Below are 21,825 nucleotides of genomic sequence, written 5' to 3'. Positions count from 1 at the left end.
TCCTGGGAAGGATGGGTTAGTGGGAGTTTCAGTCACAGGCCATTATCACTGGCAAGAGGCTTTTCTGGCAAGCAAAGTTACTCCATTATACAAGACTCAGGGAACATTAATAACACATGTCTGTCTTGTAATTAGACAGAGATCCGGAAAGGAAGACGAATCCCTTCAGAAATGAATTTGTCGACTTATTGGCTCTGTTTCCTGTGTTGAGTCAGTCCATGGTTGGATTTTACTGATCTCATGTCTTGCAAATTCAGTTTGAGGCGGACAGACGGGCTTTCATCATCACTCTGAACTCCTTTGGCACGGAGCTGAGCAAAGACGAGCGGGAGACCCTCTACCCGACCTGTGGCAAACTCTATCCAGAGGGGCTGCGCCTACTGGCCCAAGCAGAAGACTTCGAACAGATGAAGAGAGTCGCAGAACATTATGCAGTATGTGATTCTCCCGGGACCCTACGTGTCTCAAATTATTTCATCAAGACAGCTTCACAAGTCTGCACATCAAATTTGCACTTCTTATCTTAAGCAGTTAGTAATGTTTGTCAGGGAGAAACCAGCATTTCTTGCTGCAACTACTTCTCCCCAAAGAAATACTCTAAAGTTCTAACCTGAGCTAGTGCTCACTAGGGTTCCTGCTAAGCATGTGCTTAAATTTTAGATTTAAATCTCCACGGAGTGGTCATTTGAGTACTCCTTTTTGAAGTGCTTGATAAAGCCACTTCTCCAAGAGACCGGTGCAGTGTTCTGGAAATATGAGCTCATGTCAAAGTTATGCAAAATGGCCTGACCCAATAGTCCTTTCAAGTGCCCTTGTGTAAACAGGGTTAGGTACAGCCTGTCTATTTGAAATGCAGAGGAGACTATGGATATATTGGTTTATCTCATTACCTTTGTTCAGTGGCCAGAACTAGGGAACGAAAGAACTAATTTTTTTTATGTACATTTTTTTAAAAATTTTATTTGTGAAACACCATGAGGTACAGTTGTAGACTTACAAATTTTTGTGCTTGGGTTTCGATTATACAATGATCAAATACCCATTCCTCCACCAATGCCCATTTTCCACCACCATGGATCCCAGTATCCCTTCACCTTCATCCCCCCATCCCACCCTGCCTCTGTGTCAGGGCATTCCCTTTTAGGAGAACTACTTTTATTTCTCTGCTTATTCTAACACCAAGTTTACTTTTGGAAGAAACTGAAGCATTTTGGTTTAAGGTTCTAAACCCTGATTCAATTCCTTCTAACATGTAGACAGCTACTTACAGGTAACCCAGGTAACTATTCCAGATCTAGAATGACGTATCTCTTGCTATTCTCTAAGAAGTTCTGATGCCCCACAGGAAAAGGAATAGTTGACAAACTTTACATAAACCTTTGTAATACTTTGTATTGTCATAGTCAAAGGCTCTTTTACATAATACTAAAATTTGAGCATTTTCCTATATTTTGCTCCTTCCACACTCAAAGTTTCATTTGTATCAGTTCTGGTCTCACAAAACTCTTGAACCCAACACTGGTCAACCCACATTTATTCACCTTGGACCTGCTAGGACCTAAGAACTGCAAGTGACTCCAAAACAGTAGGCCTTGAGGGTAGAGCTCCTTTTGCCTCTTGCATGGTAGGTCTAAATAAGTCAATCAGCTATAATTTGATTCATCTTCTCCTGGCTTTGTTTTTAAGGTTTACAAGCCTTTGTTTGAGGCTGTGGGTGATGGCAACGGGGGAAAGACGCTGGAGGATGTGTTTTATGAACGTGAGGTATGCTATAAATAAGAATATTGTTAGCTTGTATGCTCCTTTTCTTGACTATAGGTCTTAAATACTTTCTTCCTCTGGTTTCTTTTTACAGTTGATCAAGCCTGTTGATTAGGCATATTCATAATTTGACAGCCAATGGATATTATGAGTGAATATTTTTGTCCTATGATTCATATGTGATAACTTCTTATAGAATTGTGCAATCAAGACTGATACGAGCATAGTGAAACTCTGGAGGGAATTAGCAAGAGAAAGAGAAGAGTACATTTGAATGATTATACACATACACACACTGTCGCATGTGTGCGCATGCGTGCGCGCGCACACACACACACACACACACACACACACACACACACACACCACAGCCTCGTAATAGGTACATCTCACTTTTGAGCCATCCCTTCTTCAAAAAGGATTATGCTGATTGATAGTAAGACTCACACTATTAGGAATTATTTTATGATAATTCATCCAGAGAATCTAGATTACTTTGATGCCCTGATGCCCTGAAGAGGGAATGGCTTACTTAATTAATTTACAGTTAATTTCCATCCTACTGAACAATTCAAACAAAGGATCTTACAAATTTTCCAATGACTCCATTAATTTTCCTAAAACCACTTTCATTTCAGTCTCACTGGCATAGACTGAGAATCTGAAAATTCAGTCAAACCTTAGGGTTAAACTGACTTCGGAAAGAATTATGAAAGTTTTCCCTATAAGGCCTATTTTTTTTCTCAGCTAGGTGGGAGCACATTCAGGACCAGGGGGTGAACCCAGGAGTCCCGCATGCAAAATACGTGCTCCAATTCTTTGAGCTTTCTCCCTGGCTCAAGGCATACTCTTGACATAATTGCTTTCTACAACTTGTCATAGAAGTTTAAAGAAAATGAATGATCTCATATATTAGGGATGTTTTACAATTTGACACCTCTACGCAGAGGTGCCCACTGTAAGGAGGCTGTTGAGGATTCTGCCCCTGCCAGGGAAAGTATCCATCCCTGATGGGGCCTTCTGCACCTAAGTACTTTGCTTGAGATTTTCAGAACTTCATAAAGATTTCAGTTACCCTCCTCCTTGTCTTGAAAATGGAAAGAATCAAGGAATCATTACATTTTAACCTTCACTCCAGTTTTGAAATCTCTGTGACATTTTCTCTAATGGATCTGCCTTCTGTAAAAGAAGCTAAAGTGGTTTCTCTAAGTGTAAATGCCCGAGGGCTGGTGACACTGCCCCAGAAGGGAATTAGGGTCAAACCCCCCTTTTAAAAACCTAAAGCTCATGGCCAAGAAAAAATACTTTATCTAAATGTCACAAGTCTCTTAGCCAGAAATCAGATCAATGTTGATGAATATTACTACACACACACACACACACACACACACACACACACACACACACACAGCTAAACACACCGAAGTTCTCCTATCAATCTTAGAGCTAGCAGTGCTTTCTAAATGAGACTTTTCTTTGTTTATCTGCAGAGTGAACTTGTCCCTTTAGCTTGCTGAATTACTCTTCCCTCTGACTTAATTTGCCTGTTTAACTGCAGACACAAGAGCAAGCCTTAATAGTACCTTAATATTATTTTATTTCTAATTTATCAATAATTAATAATTTTATTAATCACATAAGCTGACAGTCCTCATTTTATTTCTTTTCTTCAGGTACAGATGAACGTGCTGGCTTTCAACAGGCAATTCCACTATGGTGTGTTTTACGCCTATACCAAGCTGAAGGAACAAGAAATGAGAAACGTCGTATGGATAGCAGAGTGCATTTCCCAAAGACATCGAGCTAAAATTAATAGTTACATTCCAATCTTATAGCCCAATGGACGGGGACATCAGATGCAGAAAATCATAAATCTTAAGAGGAAGTTGTTAGGAAAATAATAGGAATAGTGTCGATATTATTTAAGTTTCAAAAAAAAAAAAGTAAGCCATACTGCATGCATTCAATTGTGCAGATCTGCTGGAATTACAGTAAACCAATCCTGAGACAGCACATTTATTACTTTTTCTGCTCCTTCTTTACTCATTTCTTTCCTTTTTTCTTCCTTCCTTCTTCCTCCTTTTTGTCCTTTCCTTCCTTCAGTTTTTCCCCCTCCTTCCTTAGCTTCCTTTCTTCCATCATTCTTTTTTTTTTTTAATAGTTTATTTCTTTATTGAATCACTGTGGGAAAAGTTACAGAGCTTTCGGGTTTAGGTCTCAGTCATGTAAGTATCAAACACATTTCCCTTTACCAATACTTATTTTTAACCGTGAACCCCAATAGAACCCCACCTCCCACCCCTCCCAATTCCTGTGTGGCAGATGAGTTCTAGTTAATACTCTATCTACTTTGACTAGATACATTGTTTTGATAGAAGATGCACAATTATTGTTTAGAGTTTATGACCCCCCCCCCCATCAGATATGCTGAAACAGCGTTGTGAAATGATTTGCTTTCTACAGCTTGGTTTAAGAATAAAATGATGTCACGCGGCCGCTATTGCGGCCGCGCGGTTTTAGATTTCTGCTGTTTTACTTATTAACCCTGGAAGTATTTCTATTAAAAGTTAGATAGTTAAGAGATTGGTTTCTGTGCTCTGGAGTCATGGCCGTGCCAGAGAGCCGCTCGTGGGGGGCAGCTGGCGACCTCGGTCGGGCGTGAAGGACGGCCCAGAATGCCCCCCCTTCCCATGAGGCCCCTGCCGCCCCCCGCCCCCGGCTCAAACCTGCTGTCCACAAGGCTCCTGTGCGGCCGCCATCTTTCTTTGCAGAGAGGAGCGGGCGAGCGGGACAACACCCTTTCCCCTCCGGGCAGGCATGGTGGCGCGGTTTAACACATAGTCCATTTTCTTCCATCATTCTTTCCTTCCTTCCTTCCTTCCAGCAATCTTAAATTTTGTTTGCATACTTAAGTCTCAACCTTCACTGGGCCTTCATTACCATTAAATAACTCTGTAATGCTTCTCATTCTTGTCTGATTGTGTTAAAAATTACATCTACTAAAAATGCTTTACTCTTGCTTTTCCATGCTTCTACACACAAATATTGAGGACTTGGGGCTGGAATGATAATACAGGTGGGTGGGCATTTGCCTTGCATGCACCTAAACCAAGTTGAATATCTGGCATTCCATAAGGTCCCCCATGCACTGCCAGAAGTAATTCCTGATACTACTGGGTATGACTCCACCCCAAAAAGAAAAAAAATGAGTACTTAGCATTTTCACTTTTCTGTTATCCTACATAAAACTCAGGGACATCTGAATAGAAAGAGGATACTTAAGGTATGAAAAGATAACACAGGGGGTAGTACACTTTCCTTATACAGAGCCAACCTAGGTTTGATCACTTGCACCCTATATGGCCACCCAAACCCCACCAGGACTGATTTCTTATTGAAAAGCCTGGGTTTAGCCCTGAGCACTGCCAGGTGTGACCCCCAAACAAAGTTTTATTGGCAATGCTACAAGTTTGGTTGGGTTATCATATCATATCATCTCATTCTACTTATCATATCTAACCTTATGATTTTTATATAACTAATAGGCTGGAGCAATAGTACAGCGGGTATGGTGTTTGCCTTGCACGTGGCTGACCCAAGTTTGATTCCTCCGCCCCTCTCGGAGAGCCTGGCAAGCTACCAAGAGTATCTCGCCCACACGGCAAAGCCTGGCAAGCTCCCCGTGACATATTCGATATGCCAAACACAGTAACAACAAGTCTCACAATGGAGACGTTACTGGTGCCCACTCAAGCAAATCCATGAACAACGGGACAACAGTGCTACATTACTATCTTCCTGCATGGGCTGGAGAACAGCTTCAAAAGAGGGAGTTGGGGGTCTGGTCTCCCACCCTGCAGAAACCAAGTGACATAGCAGCTTATATATACTCCAGCATCCCCCCCCCCCCGCCCCCCGCCCAAGAAACCTGTGTATATTCATGAGAGAGAATGGTGAGCACGCACAGCTGGGGAAATGAGAGTGAGCTCACATCAGTCATGTGTTCACAGAATGGCAGAGCCCCTGGGGAGGTGCTCTTTAGCGTGGTGAGGAAGAACAAGGAGACTAGAAGTGGAGGACTCTACTGCATCTGTGCAGCTTGGGACCCAGAGCCCTTAACGGTGCCTAAGTGTTATTAAGGTTCCTTTGAGGCGCACTCAGAGTTAACAGGATGGCAATGGGGCAGCTGCCCTCAGAGACAGGCTGCCATATCCTCCAAACTACACGCCTCAGACCAGTCTTTAGTTTCTCCAAACCCCAGAATCCTTCTAAATCGTCTCAAGGGAGAGAAGGTGAAAGTTGCAAAAAGCTTTGATATTTATCTCGTTTCATAAGACTCTGTTACGTGTGTTGGATGCATCCATCATGGAGCAGATTGCTGAGAAGTATTATTTCCCTCTTAATACTCTTTGATCCGGGGGGCTTGAGAAAGTTAGAGAATTCCCATCCATAGTCTCTTGATGCACTGTCACTGTCCTCCTGTTGTTCATCGGTTTGCTCAAGCGGGCCCAGTAACGTCTCCATCGTGAGCCTTGTTGTTACTGTGTTTGGCATATCGAATACCTCACGGGTAGCTTACCAGACTTTGCCGTGTGGGCGAGATACTCTCGGTAGCTTGCTGGGCTCTCTGAGAGGGGTGGAGGAATCCATAACCGTAGCCATCTACTGAAATGCCTTAGGCTGAATTGCCATCGCTTTATACGAGTTTCCCACACCAATAATACTTCCTGCCTGGGAGGAAATCTCTTGAGTTCAGCCTCTGCAGATTCTTGGTCAGAGCCTGGCAAGCTCCCCGTGGCGTATTCGATATGCCAAACATAGTAACAAGTCTCACAATGTTACTGGGCCCGCTCGAGCAAATAGATGAACTACAGGAGGACAGTGACAGTCACAGCTACATTAAATCACAGGGAGGGTACGTGTGAGGGACACAGCCGATCAGGACTCTCCCCTGCTAACTTTCCCCAGACAACCCTCCACGTCAACAGGAAAGAGAAAGTGTGCTTGCTTTCCTCCAGGTGACAGTGGACATTATTTTGATTAACAAAGATAATATTTATATTGAATCACAACTTTAAATAAAAGAGCTAGAACAGAAGATAAGGCGCTTGCCAAGCCTGGTTTAATTCCTGGCACCGCATATGGTTCCGTGAGCCCTACTAAGAGTGATCCTTGGCCAAGAATAAGCCTGGCCCCGCCCCCACCCAAAAACAAAATAATAAAATAACTGAGGAAATTAGGGGGCCTGGGAGACAGCTTAGCACCTATGTACTTGCTTTCCATGTGGAACGTTCAGGTTCTACCCCCCCTCCAGCACCACTAGTAGCACCCCCAGAGGTAGGGTCCAGGAATAGATCCTGAGCATCCCAGGTGGGGCCCCAGAACATAAGAATGATGATAATTCTGTGTTTCACAATCATAATCATCCTGTTGTTAGTCGATGGCTTCGAGCAGGCACCAGTAACATCTCCTTTTTCCCAGCCCTGAGATTTTAAAAGAGCCATATTCAATGTTCTTTCAGGGTTAGGAGAATGAGACCCATCATTGTTACTGGTATTTGGCATATTGAGTACGACACAGGAAGTTTGCCGTGAGGGCAGGATACTTTTGGTAGCCTGCCAGTTTCTCCAAAAGAAAAATGAGACAGTAAGATGTCGCAAGGCCACGGATGCGGCCGTGCACTTCCAGCAGCTGGGTTTTATACGTTTAATGGGTTTTCTGTGTTTATTGTTTTTAAATATTAAAGACATATACATCTAAAAATTTTTCTTGTGAGAGTATTTAAAGAACACATGCATATTAGGAACGAGGCACAGACCACAGGGTATATCAATTCACAAAAAAATAATTCAATCTTTATTTGCAGATTTTGTTTTGTTGGGGCTGGAGCAATAGCACAGCGGGTAGGGCATTTGCCTTGCAAGTGGCCAACCCGGATTCAATTCCCAGCATCCCACATGGTCCCCCAAGCACTGCCAGAAGTAATTCCTGAGTGCATGAGTCAATTGTAGCCCCTGTGTTTTGCTGGACGTGATCCAAAAATACGGTCCGGTCCGGTCCGGTCCTCCTGTTGTTCATCGATTTGCTTGAACGGGCCCAGTAACGTCTCCATCGTGAAACTTGTTACTGTGTTTGGCATATTTAATAAAAGCAGAAAGAAAAAAAAAGAGAGAAAAGATTTTGTTTTGATTTGGAATCACTCCTGGAGGGGCTCAGGGAACACTGTAGTACTAGGAAATGAACCTGGGTCAGCTGTGTACAAGGCAAGTGCTCTACCCACTGTACCACCTCTCTGGCCCTTTGGAGACTATTTCAGTAATGGACTGTTTGGTGGTAGAGATTTTTTTTTTGCTTTTTGAGTGACACCCAGCCGATGCTCAGGGGTTACCTCTGGCTCTGCACTTAGGAATCACTCCTGGCGGTGCTTGGGGGACCATATGGGATGCTGGGAATCGAACCCGGGTCTGCTGCATGCAAGGCAAACGCCCTACCCGCTATACTATTGCTCCAGCCCCGGTAGATATTTTTAAGTACAAGGACAAATAGTGGCTCTCAGAGTCAGAGAAAGCCAAAGTGCTGTGCTCTCACTTGTTCAGGAGGCCTGACTCTCAGCTAGGTCCTGAGGTGGAGTGTCCCAGTCTCGGGGCTGGAGGGTGGGTGGGGGGGTCTCCAGGTGAGATCATTCCCTCAGTTCAGTGCCAGGAGTTAACTCCAGGGGTGACCCTAGGACACGTTCCCTGCTTTGTAACTGGCCTTCGGGAACACCAGAATTTCATGTTTTAGCCTGTGTCTCTACAGTAAAGGATTTTCAGCGTTTTAGCTTTTTAAAAGTCCACACAAATTGCAATGTCTTATTTCCCTTATTGGCTTTTTAAGTTTTTAGTCTTTGATTTACAATATTGCTGATGACAGGGTTAGCTACGTAAAACATTCTGCCAGTGTCCACTTCCTCCAACAAGATTCCTCCAGAATCTTCCTCTTGTCATCTTCCTCACTGCCCTTTCCCCAGCAAAGTTCTGGTGACCTGCAGACATGTTGCTGTGGGTCATTTATTATTCCCGGACTGTGTTACTGTGCATCTTTATATTGTACAGTCGAGAGAGATCTTAAAGCCTGGCAGCAAAACTGCCAACGAGAGAGGGATTTTAGAGGAAAGTTTCAAGTTAATTCTCTGACGAACCCTTTACACCCACCTGCCAGTGATAAACTGGTGGCTAATCCCTCCTCCAGGACCCTCTGAGAAGTTGCTGCTGCTTTTTCCTTGCTATAAACAATGACTCCCCCACCACCCCCAGATAAGTGTCATTAGAATGTGAACACAGAAGAGAGGAACTTCCCTGCAACCCCAAGAGAAAAACAGAATGTGCCCCTCTAAGAGATGAGAACACACACCCAGTAATTTCAAGATGTCTTGAACTTTCACGTTTTATAGTGGCTGAGTAGAATTTTATTTCCCGTTCCTCAGGAAACTAGCCTGCTGTTGAGATCATAGTCCTGAGTTTTATGCCCTGTGCCAGGTGGTGTCCTGAGCACTGCGGGGTGTGACTTCTAATTAATAAACAAAACTTGAAGGATTATCTCATTTATCTGTTGTAGAGGAAGGAAGCAAGGGGACAACTATATCAAGTGATGACAAATTCAGATTAATAAGCAGAGGAGGTATCAAGAGATAACGCAGGGACAGAGGCTGGCCATGATGGTATTCAGTAACTTTGTACATCAATACATAAACGTTAATGCTATCTCACCAAATATGCCCAATATCATATTTATATATTACCAGGGAAATGCAAATTAAAGCACCAGGCAGGTATTGCTACACCTCTACTAGATTTTCAAACCCCAGAACACTGATACTCCTAAATTCTGGAGAATTCTTGTGTGGAGCAAAAAGAATTCTTATTTGTTGATGTCAGAAATGCAAAACCATGCAGCAGCTTCGGAAAGTGGGCAGCTTCTTTTGGTCAGGAGAGAGGATGGGGTTGAGTCACCCCCGCAGTGCTCAAGGTTTATTTCTGACTCTGAGTTCAGGGATTTCTCCTGGCAATGATTAAGGTGGGGTGGTCTGTGTGCAAGGCAAATACTTTAATCCTTGTACTATTTCTCTCACCCCAGTTTCTTATAATTTTACCACACAATCCAAAAATTGACCACTCGGTATTTTCCCAATTATCCTCTTTGGTATTTTCCCAAAGGATTTCCCAAACTTGTGTCTACACAAAATCTGAAGTTTGTAGGAGCTTTACTCAGAATTGCCAAAATTTATAAGTATCCAAGATGTTCTTTAATAGTTGAATGTATAAATTGTGACACATCCAAACTGAGGTGAAATGAGTTTGAAGTGTGAAAAGACAATGAGGCACCCTAAATGCATATTACTATACATATATACGTGTGTATATACAGATGCCTATATACCGAGAAGTTGCAATACCGTCTGATTTCAATCATAGAAATATTCTTAGAAAATGCTGACAGATAGAGGCAATATACAAAGTAGTCGTTACCATTGAATTGATAAACAAAGCTTAGAGTATTCAGATGTCTGTAAAATTTTTATGTGTGATATTATAATAATGGATATGTTATTATTATGTTGTCACTGACACTGTCCTCCCATTGTTTATCGATTTTCTCTAGTGGGCCCAGTAAAATTGTGAGACTTGTTACTGTGTTTGGCATATCGAATACGTCACAGGGAGCTTGCCAGGCTTTGCTGTGCCAGTGAGATACTCTTGGTAGCTTGCTAGGTAGCGAGAGGGGCAGAGGAATCAAACTTGGGTTGGCCGTGTTGGCTACGTGCAAGGCAAACACCCTACCCACTGTGCTATTGCTCCAGCCCATTATTATGTTATTATATGTTATTTGTCCTAACCCATATAGTGTTTGGACTCTTATGATCAACTCTATGGAGACACTAAGATAGTTTGGATGATTATGATGTGCCAGTATAGAAAGTTTCCTTTAGTATATAAATGCCTTACTTCCATGAGTTATGTTGATAGAGCCGGAGGCTATAATGTTTGAGAAATCTCTGTTCCCTCCTCTCAATTCTGTTATAAACAGAGAAGTACTTTAAAAAAAATTAAGTCTGAAAAATATAAACCGAGACCAGCAAATATTTCTTGAAGTCAACCTTCAGAATTCAGTGATCAAGTGGGAAAAATTTATTCTTAACGCTTCATTTTTGGAGAAATGGAAGAAAAATGTGCTTTCCCATTTCCCTCGTGGAAGCTAGAAATGAATCATTTCTATCTTCTTATTCATCTTTTACCGCTCAAGGCCAGATAAAGCAGGTTGAGTGGAATGGAGTGGGCTGAATAGATGCATGGCCACCTTAGTGAGTATTATAAATATGGAATTCGAGTCAGTTTATTTCCTAGAAGGAAACATCTATCTTTATGTTCTGGGAGTAGTCTGTGCTCTTCTACTTTGATGAGACCATTTCAGACAGGACTGCCAAGAGAGTGCTTACATATAAATCAGAGCTGTTTATGTATAAATGCAGCAAACCTCTCCGGAGCCACATGGAAAGTGTGACTTTACTGAAGATGGGAATGGCTTTGAAATGTGAAAAGGGAGTTGCAAGGGGGAAAAGGATGTTTCTGTAAAAATAAAGCAGAAACCAGTCGTCAATTGAGAGGAAGTGAATTCTGTTTTGTTTTTTTTCTTCTCAAAATTAGCTCTGGGTTGAAGCCACCAGAATAGCCTACTTTGAGATAAAAATTTACCCATGGAAAAATAAATAAAAGCAAATGTCCTGTGAAAGTTAAGTGAGGAGAAGAACTCTTATATCGCAGGGTTTTTGTATGCTTGGAGGTTATTTTTTTTTCTTTTGTTTTTCCTTTTTCCACAGAATTAAACCCCTGACCTCCTCCATGTAAAACAGTGTTTTCCCACTGAACTGTAGCCCATTTCCAGAATTTGAATTTTGTCTGATTAGTATCTTAAACCTTTTTCCCCCCTAAGTTCTTGTATATTTCCTCTGGAGATTTTCCCACTAGACTGTGACTATTACGTGTACTAAATTTAATTAGGAATTATAAGACTCAGGCAGTAGAACAATGTTAAACATCCAAGGAATCCACCGCAATGGCTACTTAAGTGTTCTATAGATAGAAACCTTTGGGCTGGAGCGATAGCACAGTGGTAGGGCATTTGCCTTGCACGCAGCCAACATTGCTGACCCGAGTTCGATTCCTCTGCCCCTCGGAGAGCCCGGCAAGCTACCGAGAGTAACTAGCCCGCGCAGCAGAGCCTGGCAAGCTACCCGTGATGTATTCAATATGCCAAACACAGTAACAACAAAGTCTCCAATGGAGATGTTACTGGGCCCGCTTGAGCAAATTGAGGGCCTTTATTAAACTTGTGGAGGAGTTGGAGAGGCAGGGCAATAGATTAACAGATGGGGCATTTGTCTTGCATGCAGCAGACCCAGGTTCAATCCCCGGGCATTCGATATGGTTCCCAGAGCCCATAGGCACGTGATCCCTGACATAGAGCCAGTACTCTGCCAGGTGTGTCCGCCAAACAAAAACACAACAACAACAACAACAACAAAAAATCTTGTGAAAATGTTAATATTCCTGTTAGGCTGAGTTTTAAGGGTCAACTGATTCATTGCCAACTTTGGTAGTCAGGGTTCTAAACTCAGGGATCACTCCTGGTAGGCCCAGAAAAACCATATGGGGTTCCAGGGATCAAACCCCATTTAGCAGCAGTTGCAAGGCAGGCACTTTATCCACAGTCTTATCTCTCCGACCCTTGACATTGCCAACGTACGTAAGACCAAAGCTGGAGCTTAAGAAAAAGGGTTTGTAGCAATCGTTTAAAACAAAAGAAATGATGGGGACATTGCTGGTGGGAAATGAACACTGGTGAAGGGATAGGTGTTGAAACATTGTACAACTGAAACTCAACCACCAACACTGTGATTCAATAAAAACAAAAATTTAGAAAAAAAAGGTTTGAAATGTTTGTGTCCACATACTTCTTAAACAAGTGTTTCTTGAGCACCTAGCTTTGCCTCACATGACAGAGGAACAGAAACGTAGATTCCCAGGACCGGAGTCACTGCACAGCAGGTATGGCACTTGTCTTGCACATGGTCAACCGGTGTAGCATCCCCAGCATCCCACGTGGTTTCCGGAGCACCATCAGGAGTAATTCTTGATTACAGAGCCAGGAATAACTCCTGAGCATTGTTGGATGTGTACCCAACAACAACAAAAAAAAAAGGAGGGGAGGAAGGAGAGGGGAGGGGAAAGAAAGGATGGATTTTTCAGCCTCAGAATATCTATGGTCTCATCTCCCTTGACCCTATCAGTCTTCCCTAATTACCCAAAGAAACATTCTTTATGTGCACAATGAGGTGGAAATTTAGGAAAGCAATATTTTCACCAAGTAAGATAACAAATGAACCAGCATGGTTTCTCCAAAGAGGTATGAAGAAGGCTTACTTCTATATTTTATGGCACTCTTAATCTCTCTGTGCCTTGGGACACCTGATCAGCACAAATTGGCCTGCATCTGATTTCCAAGAGTATAGCATACTCCACATTCTCTGTGCTAGAACTCCTTTGCCTTATAGCAGAAGTTCAAACTTTAATAACCCCATAAATAAGTTGACATGCATTGTCTATTGATTTTTCAACAGTAACTGAGTCTTTAATAGTCTCTAATGATCATGAGTTTATCAACATCTTTCATACAGTATTCTTTTTTTGGGGGGCAGGGTCACACTCGATGATGCACAGGAGTTACTCCTGGTTCATGCACTCAGGAATTACTCCTGGCGGTGCTTGGAGGACAATATGGGTTGCTGGGAATCGAACCTAGGTTGACTGCGTGCAAGGCAAATGCCCTACCCGCTGTGCTATTGCTCCAGCCCCTCATACAGTATTTTTAATATTCATTTGTTTCCTTATTTAATGGGCTGGAACAATAGCACAGTGGGTAGGGTGTTTGCCTTGCATGCAGCTGACCTAGGTTCGATTCCTCCGCCCCTCTCGGAGAGCCTGACAAGCTACTGAGAGTATCTCGCTCACATGGCAAAGCCTGGCAAGCTACCTGTGATGTATTCAATATGCCAAAAACAGTAACAAGTCTCACAATTTGTTGTGAGATGTTACTGGTGCCCACTCGTGCAAATCGATGAACAACAGGAGGACAGTGCAGTGCAGTGCAGTTCCTTATTTAATATTGCTATCTTAGAAATGTGTCTTTAACCACTGTTGTATCTGTCCTAAAAAGATAAATAAATAAGATATATATCTTAAATCAGATGCTGAAATATAACATAAAATGGGCACTTGGAATAGTATGGACACATTCCCCAAATAGGGAAACTATGATCAGAAATGCTAAGAGAAATCAAAACTTTGTTTCTCACTGGAGAGTAGTACAGGATGCAGGCCTTGCATGTGATGGTCAAAATTCCCAGCACCACTTACAGTCCTCCAAGCACTGCCAGGGTTAATTCCTGAGCAGAGTCCCCAAGGATATTCAACACTCCAACCCCACGAAAAACAGAAACAGAACTATATCTCAGTGTCCTAAATTTTTTTAATTAAAAAGTATAAATTGCTTAACATGATACTTTCCATGGAGTACCACTTGTATGTAAATTTCATAACTTCATCTTTTCTAACAGCTACATAGTACTCCATTGTGTAAATGTACCAAAGTTTCTTTAACCAGTCATCTGTTCTCGGGCACTCAGGTTTTTTCCAGATTCTGGCTATTGTAAAGAGTGCTGCAATGAACAAACAATTGCAGATGTCACTTCGACTATACCTTTCTGCCTCTCTGGGATATATTCCCAGGAGTGCTATGGCTGGGTCAAATGGGAGATCAAATTCTAATTTTTTGAGAATCGTCCATACTGTTTTCCAAAAGGGTTGGACCAGCCGGCATTCCCACCAGCAGTGAAGGAGGGTCCCTTTCTCGCCACATCCGCAACAGCACTGGTTGCTTTTGTTCTTGTGGATGTGGGTCAGTCTCTGTGGTGTGAAATGATATCTCATTGTTGCTTTGATCTGCATCTCTCTGATGATTAGTGATGTGCCTTTTTGCCATTTGGATTTTCTCATGTGCCTTTTTGCCATTCGGATTTTCTCATGTGCCTTTTTGCCATTCGGATTTCTTCTTTGCGGAATTTTCTGTTCATTTCTTCTCCCCATTTTTTGATGGGGTTGGGTGGTTTCTTCTTGTGGAGTTCAACCAGTACCTTGTATATCCTTGATATCAACCCCTTGTTGGATGTGTATTTGGTGAATATCCTTTCTCATTCTGTAGGATGTCTTTGTATTTTGGTCACTGTTTCTTTTGAGGTGCAGAAGCTTCTTAGTTTAAGATAGTCCCATTTGTCTATCTCTGTTTTCACTTGCTCGGCCAGTGGCGTGACATCTTTGAAGATACCATTAGCTTCGATATCATGGAGAGTTTTGCCAACTTTGTCTTCAATAAACATTATGGATTCCAGTCTGATGTTGAGGTAATAAATGGGGGTGGGGGGGGGATGCTGGGACCCGTGGTGGTGGAGGATGGGCACTGGTAGAGGGATGGGTACTTGATCATTGTATAACTGAAACCCAAGCACAAAAATTTATAAGTCTATAACTGTACCTCATGGTGTTTCACTAATAAAAAAAGGTATAAATTGTATATTATTTACAGGGCTGGAGCAATAGCACAGCAGTAGGGTGTTTGCCTTGCACGCAGCCAACCCAGGTTCAATTCGTCCGCCCCTTTCGGAGAGCCGACAAGCTACCTAGAGTATCTCACCCACACGGCAAAGCCTGGCAAGCTCCCCATGATGTATTCGATATGCCAAACACAGTAACAACAAGTCTCACAATGGTGACGTTACTGGGCCCACTCAAGCAAATCTATGAACAACGGAAGGACAGTGACAGTGACAGTGACAGAAGTTATAGCTATCTCAATATTATATATAAACCACATGATGTAGAATATGTATATGTATATATATATACACATATTCTACTCAGTGTGGTTTTCAATTTTTATTTTCTTCAGAACTGATAGTCTCTCATTTAAGATTCAAATACACTCTGTAAAACAGTGACAGAAAACTTATCAAACTGGCTTCTAATACAGAGTAGCAGTAGTGGCTCACATCATCAGCAATTTTTAAGAGCTAATACACATGAAACCAGGACCTCACACTTTCCTTTGATGTGCCTTTCATTTTAAGATTCAAAGATTTCATTTGGTGTTTTTCCGCACTTAGAGATGAGCAGCAATAGCTCAGGCAGACGTTTTATCAGCTTGTCAGCTCAGCAAGAAGAATGTTCCTGTCCAATCCTAATAAACTCCTCTGGATTTAGCGATGACTAACTTTGACAGACCAGTCATTATACCCACTACAACTGAGAAAACTTTTCAAAGCCTGAGACGTTATCATTCCCTGCACTTAAAGTGCTTCCATAGTACCTCACCACATTTGAAATCAAATAAAAACTTTCCTGTGTCTTACAAGGCCTCAAACGTTCAGACCTTTGCTGATCTTTCCATGTTGTCCTCCATTGCCCTCCCCTGTCCACTATTCCACTGTCAGTGGCCTTTAAAATTTTCAGAGGACAGAGTGATAACACAGCAGCCAGGGCATTTGCCTTGCATGCAACTGGTCCCTGGCACCCCATATGGTCTTCCTAGCAACACCAGAAGTGATGCCTAAATACAGAGCCAGGAGTGATCCCTGAATGCAGAGCCAGGAGTGATCCCTGAATGCAGAGCCAGGAGTGATCCCTGAATGCAGAGCAGGAGGAAGCCCTGAGCATAGCCAAGTATTGTCTAGCTCTAACCCCTGCAAAAACAAAACAATTTTAAACTCTGAATACTACTAATTTGGGTCAATCAGGCTGTGAGACATGTTCTACTCTTTTTTTTTTTTAGACATGTTCTACTCTTATCATAGAATTCCTTTCCACTGTATTTTTACCCAACAGTGCCTTTTCTTCAAGATTTTTTTTCTTTTTTATCTTTTTCATTGAATCACTGTGAGTTAGACTATTACAAAGCTGTTCAGAATTGGGTTTCAGTCATACAGTGTTCCAACACCCATCCCCTCACCACTGTATATTTCCCAGCACCAGTGTCCTCAGTTTCTCTCCCAATGCTTCCCCCTCACTCCCCTTTTCTTCAAGTTTTAATGTCAAGACATGTTGCCCAACTGTACTAGGCACCTTTTATCTCTTGGGAACAGTAAAGATCACAGTATATAACTATACTGCTTGCCACCTCGTAAGATAAGATGTTCTTATCTTATGAAGTTGTCTTCTCATCTCTCAGCATCCTACTATGTTATTTGCATACTTTATAAACATGAACATATTTGTTTTGCCATAGAGGGGACATTTACAAACACTGAAATTATAAAAATAGAAAATTTGTATTTTTATTATATAAAAACAAATATTTTGTTATTTGGTAAATTATTTGCTATATATTTAGTATTTGGCACAGAAACTGACTTAGAGTAGTATTTAATATATATTTGCTTAATAAATATTTTTTTCTTTTTTTTTTTTGAGGGTGTGTGATTTGGGTCACATCCAGCATACCTTGGGGGCTAATCCCAGTTCTTTGTTCAGAGATCAGAGGTAATTGTATGCAAAGCATGAGTTCAATTCGGTTATCTCTATGAACCAATGAGCAGAATTTTCTACCTGTAAAATTCTGTTTCACAGCATACCTCCTGAAGCAACACGCAGCTTAATAAATTCTTAGATAAGAAGTTAATAACTCTGTGATCAGATATAATAATTTTCACATAAATGGATTTATTATGCCAATATTTTAATATTGCAGCTTTGTTGTTTAATCAATTTTAATTTTCAAATTGTATCAATAGTTGTGGCTTTTGTTTACATTAAAATCAGTTTTTTAAAAAACTTTTTTTAAAAAGAAATGGGACTGAGAGTCTCCTACTAGTAAGCAAGATTAGCATCAGCGATTTTCAGGAAGGTGGTGTAGGTGCATCTCTTCTGTTGCCTAAGTGTAGTGTGATCACCGACATATTATAGGCGTTAGGTAGCATTTAGGGATCTATTCAAAATAAATATTTTGTCTTATCATATGTGGAATCCTTGGGGAGAAAGGGGAGAATGTTCCACAATGGAGACTTTCAGGTGTTGGTCAAGATTTGGAAGGTGTTGAGGTGTGTGGTATGTCTATAGATCTAAACCACAGAACTAACAACAATGGAAGCATGAGACCCAAACTAGAACAAGCAAACTTTAAAATGTGCCTATTGCTCAGATAGAGAAGGGAGCACCAAATAAAGGGTGTTGGGAGGATCCTCCCAGGATAGGAGAAGCATGCTGAAAGTAGACTATAGACCGAACAAGATTGCCATTCAATGCCTCTTTTGAAAACCACAGCACCCAAAAGGAGAGAGAGAACAAAAGGGAGTGCCCTGCCACAGAGGCAGAGTAGGGAGGTGGGGAGAGAGGATGGGGGGGGGAGGGCTACTGGGACCATTGGTGGTAGAGAATGGGCACTGGTGGTGGGATGGGTATTTGATCATTGTATAACTGAAACCCAAGCACAAAAATTTGTAAGTCTACAACTGTACCTCATGGTGTTTCACTAATAAAATTTTTTTTAAAAATTTGTCTATTAAGGAGGCAGGTGGGAGTGGGTGGTAACCTAGAGCATTGAAGGGAAGTTGACACTGGTGGTGATATCGGTGTTGGAACATTGTAAACCTGAAACTCAACTATGAATAACTTGACTGTGAATCACCGTGTCTTAATTTAAAATTATTTTTAAAAGATTTGTAGAGCCATGCCCAATATACAGATTACAGGCCATGTGATACAAGGGGTCTTGAGAAACCTCTAAGGTTGTGTAACTGTTCTCCAAACTAAAGAATGCTGGAAACACTTGTACTGTGGAATAGTGCTGTTCCCTCAGTCACACCCACTCCTTCCAGGCACTTGAACAGTAAATCTGTTCTGCCAAATATTTCTTAATTCCCCACTTTGAATACAGAGAAGTTCAAAGAAGACATTCCCCAACTTAACAAAGTCAACTTAACAAAAGACGCATACACACACACACACACACACACACACACACACACACACACACTTAGAAATAAATGCAAAATAGATAAAAAGAAGTTATGAAAGATGAAGGCATTTTGGACATAACCTGTTCTTTGGAGAATTTTCTGATCATGTTCCCAAGGGCTATGATCAGAGCTTATTGACAGTCCTTGGGCGTGGTTTGAGAGGCTACCTCCAGGACTACTCCAGCAGCCTCCTTCCACATTCATGGTCATACTTGGGGCATTTTAAGCTACTCATGGTCATCCTAGTTCAAAAAGAGTTCAGTGGGCTGGAGCGATAGCACAGTGGTAGGGCATTTGCCTTGCACGCAACCAACATGGCCGACCCAAGTTCGATTCCTCCGCCCCTCTCGGAGAGCCCCGCAAGCTACTGAGAGTATCTCGCCTGCACGGCAGAGCCTGGCAAGCTCCCCTTGAGGTATTCAATATGCCAAACACAGTAACAACAAAGTCTCCAATGGAGACGTTACTGGGCCCGCTCGAGCAAATCGATGATCAACGGGAGGGCCTTTACCTTTACCTTTTAATTAATCTATTTTAAGTTGCGCCCTGCTCAGAATAGTGTGATGAAATCTCTTGCATCATCCCTTTATGCAGCAGATCCACGGGTGCCCCTGTCCACTGATTAGCCTTACTCAGGGATTGCTCTTGGTGGACTTAGGGACCCAGATAGAGTAACAGGGATAACGTTTTGTTTGTTTGTTTGTTTGTTGTTTGGGGACCACCCGGCAGTGTTCAAGGGTTCCTCCTGGCAGTGCTCAGGGGAACATATGAGATCCCAGGATCAAACCCAGGTCAGTCACATGCAAAACAAGCATCCTCCCCACTATCCTATAGCTCAGCCCCTAACATTTTGATTTTTTTTTAAACAACCTTTTCCCACATGCTTTTGGAGCAAGCATAGTATTCGCCCTTATCTGTGGGGCCTATGTTCCAAGGACTCCCGTGAATGCCTGAAACTATGGATAGTAACAAACTCTATAAAATGTCTTTTTTTCCATTTTTTCATTTACACACAGATGACAAAATCTACTTTATCAATTAGGCCTGATAAAAAGATAACAAAATAGGGACAGGTGGTAGTACAGAGGTTAATGGTCTTGCCTTGCACATTGCCAACCCACTTAATTTCCCAAACCACACATGGTCCCCCAAACCTTGCCAGGAGTGATCCCTGAGCACTGAGCTAGGAGTAAATCCTGAAGACCCATAGGTGTGGCCTAACGTCACCTTCCTAAATTAAAACCAATGACTAAGTGCAGGAAAGTTGTAACAACATATGTAAGAAAAGTAATGAATGAACATTTTGTCTCACAAAAATATCTGATTATAGCATACTCAATCGTGTGTGTGTGTGTGTGTGTGTGTGTGCGCGCGTGTGCACGTGGGCGCACACCTTGAGGTTAGACAATGGCTACATGATGAGAAAAAAGTGAGGTGACTGCTTCAGGCACTATGACCAGTTCTAAAACTGCTTTCAAGTACTCTTGTATTTGGGAGTCACTGTTAAGTAAAATTAGAGTCGTTGGCACAGAGTCCGTCATTCTGCAGCTGTTGACTGAGAAGGGCAGGAATGAGCTCTGAGCACCACTGAGCATGTTCCAGAAGCCAAAAAAAAAATATTAAATTAAATATGAGGGGAATGTGTTCTGTTGCAGTCAGCCTTTCATGCAATACTATGAGACAATCCCACACCAGCATTTCTCCCAGAGGAAATGCTCTTCACTGCCTTCACTTGGGTGCTGATACTACATATACATGATGAATGGTGTAGATGGAATTATAGTACAGAGCATATACTTGTATCCAGGACCTTTGCTTATAGCTGCCATTCTGAAAATGCTGCAGTAGAAAAGGAGTCATCATTATTTCAGAACATAAGACATAAAAAAGGCAAACAGAATGTTGCCTGCAGGACTACTGAACTGAAGAACCATTTTTGCCCTTCTTTGCAATTACCCTCAAACAAGGACGAAATTCATAGTTTTATGTTTTATTTATTGTTGTTTATTGACTACTCCCAGCTCAGTGCTCCATGACCACTCCTTGCAGTGCTTGTGTAACTATGTGTACCCACCCTAGAACCTAAGCTCCCGGTATACAAAGCCTGCACCCCAGTATTCTGAGTTATATCTTTAGTTCTATGGGGTTGTTGGGTCGTTTGTGTGTGTGTGTGTGTGTGTATTTTGTTGATGTTGTTTTAAGTTTTCTTGCCCCTAATCTCACTGTCATTGTAATTGAGGTTATTTTTACAGGGTTTTTTTTTTTTGCTTCCTTCTATTGAATTTGATATTTTACCAACCTCCCAGATGCAATAAAACTCAATTTCCATACTGACAATTTCCATTAGGTCCGAAAGAAGGTAAATAGATTCAGAGTAAGCAGTGTGGTACAGCTTTGAATTCTCAGCAAGTCCTTTGGTGTGACAGATTATTTTCTATTTCTTCGGATATGAGATGACTTTGTTAAATAACCACTGGGTATGTGAAGGGTTTGTATAATATTAGCATTTTGTTGACAGGAAGTGGTAGAGCTGAATCAGCAGTCGGATATGCCCTCTAACTCAGCGTTGAATAATGCTCGTGATGATACTTGGAAAGACCTTGGGTACTAGAGATGCCCACTGCCAAACCGCATTACAAAATCAAGCCTTTCGTTCTTTCTGATTATTAAGTATTCAGCTGAGCATGTGTTTGATAACAAAACAGGAGAGGATATTTTCTTTCCAGTGTTCTGCCAAGCCTCAGCTTGAGTTTAACTCTTTGGCTGAACACATGTCCCCTTTCTGTTTCATCTGGATAAATTTTGATTATCTGCTATTCTGTTTTATAAGGTTATGTTTACCCAAAAGGCCTTCTAACCACTTGTCTCTGAGTGGAAGGAATTTCATAGTGTACTGCCAGGCTAATTAGTGAGTAAAGCCGCTTAGTGAGAGATGCTATGGAAACACCAGATACTATGTTATG

The 21,825-nt window shown here is 41.9% G+C and overlaps 1 protein-coding gene across 1 annotated transcript in view; it reads left to right on the top strand.

Moving 5' to 3' along the window:
• ATP6V0D2 (ATPase H+ transporting V0 subunit d2) overlaps nt 1-3,596 on the top strand; it is a 57,265-nt gene extending 53,669 nt beyond the window's left edge. Inside the window, exons 6-8 of the mRNA XM_056112092.1 lie at nt 258-434; nt 1,687-1,764; nt 3,435-3,596. Of these exons, the coding sequence (XP_055968067.1) occupies nt 258-434; nt 1,687-1,764; nt 3,435-3,596 (417 nt within the window). The remainder of the gene's footprint in view (nt 1-257; nt 435-1,686; nt 1,765-3,434) is intronic.
• The last annotated feature ends 18,229 nt before the right edge of the window (nt 3,597-21,825 follow it).

Source organism: Sorex fumeus, unplaced genomic scaffold, assembly GCF_029834395.1.
Source record: "Sorex fumeus unplaced genomic scaffold, SorFum_2.1 ptg000002l, whole genome shotgun sequence".
NCBI classification, from domain to species: Eukaryota; Metazoa; Chordata; class Mammalia; order Eulipotyphla; family Soricidae; genus Sorex; species Sorex fumeus.
This window is presented reverse-complemented; position numbering and strand designations above follow the sequence as displayed.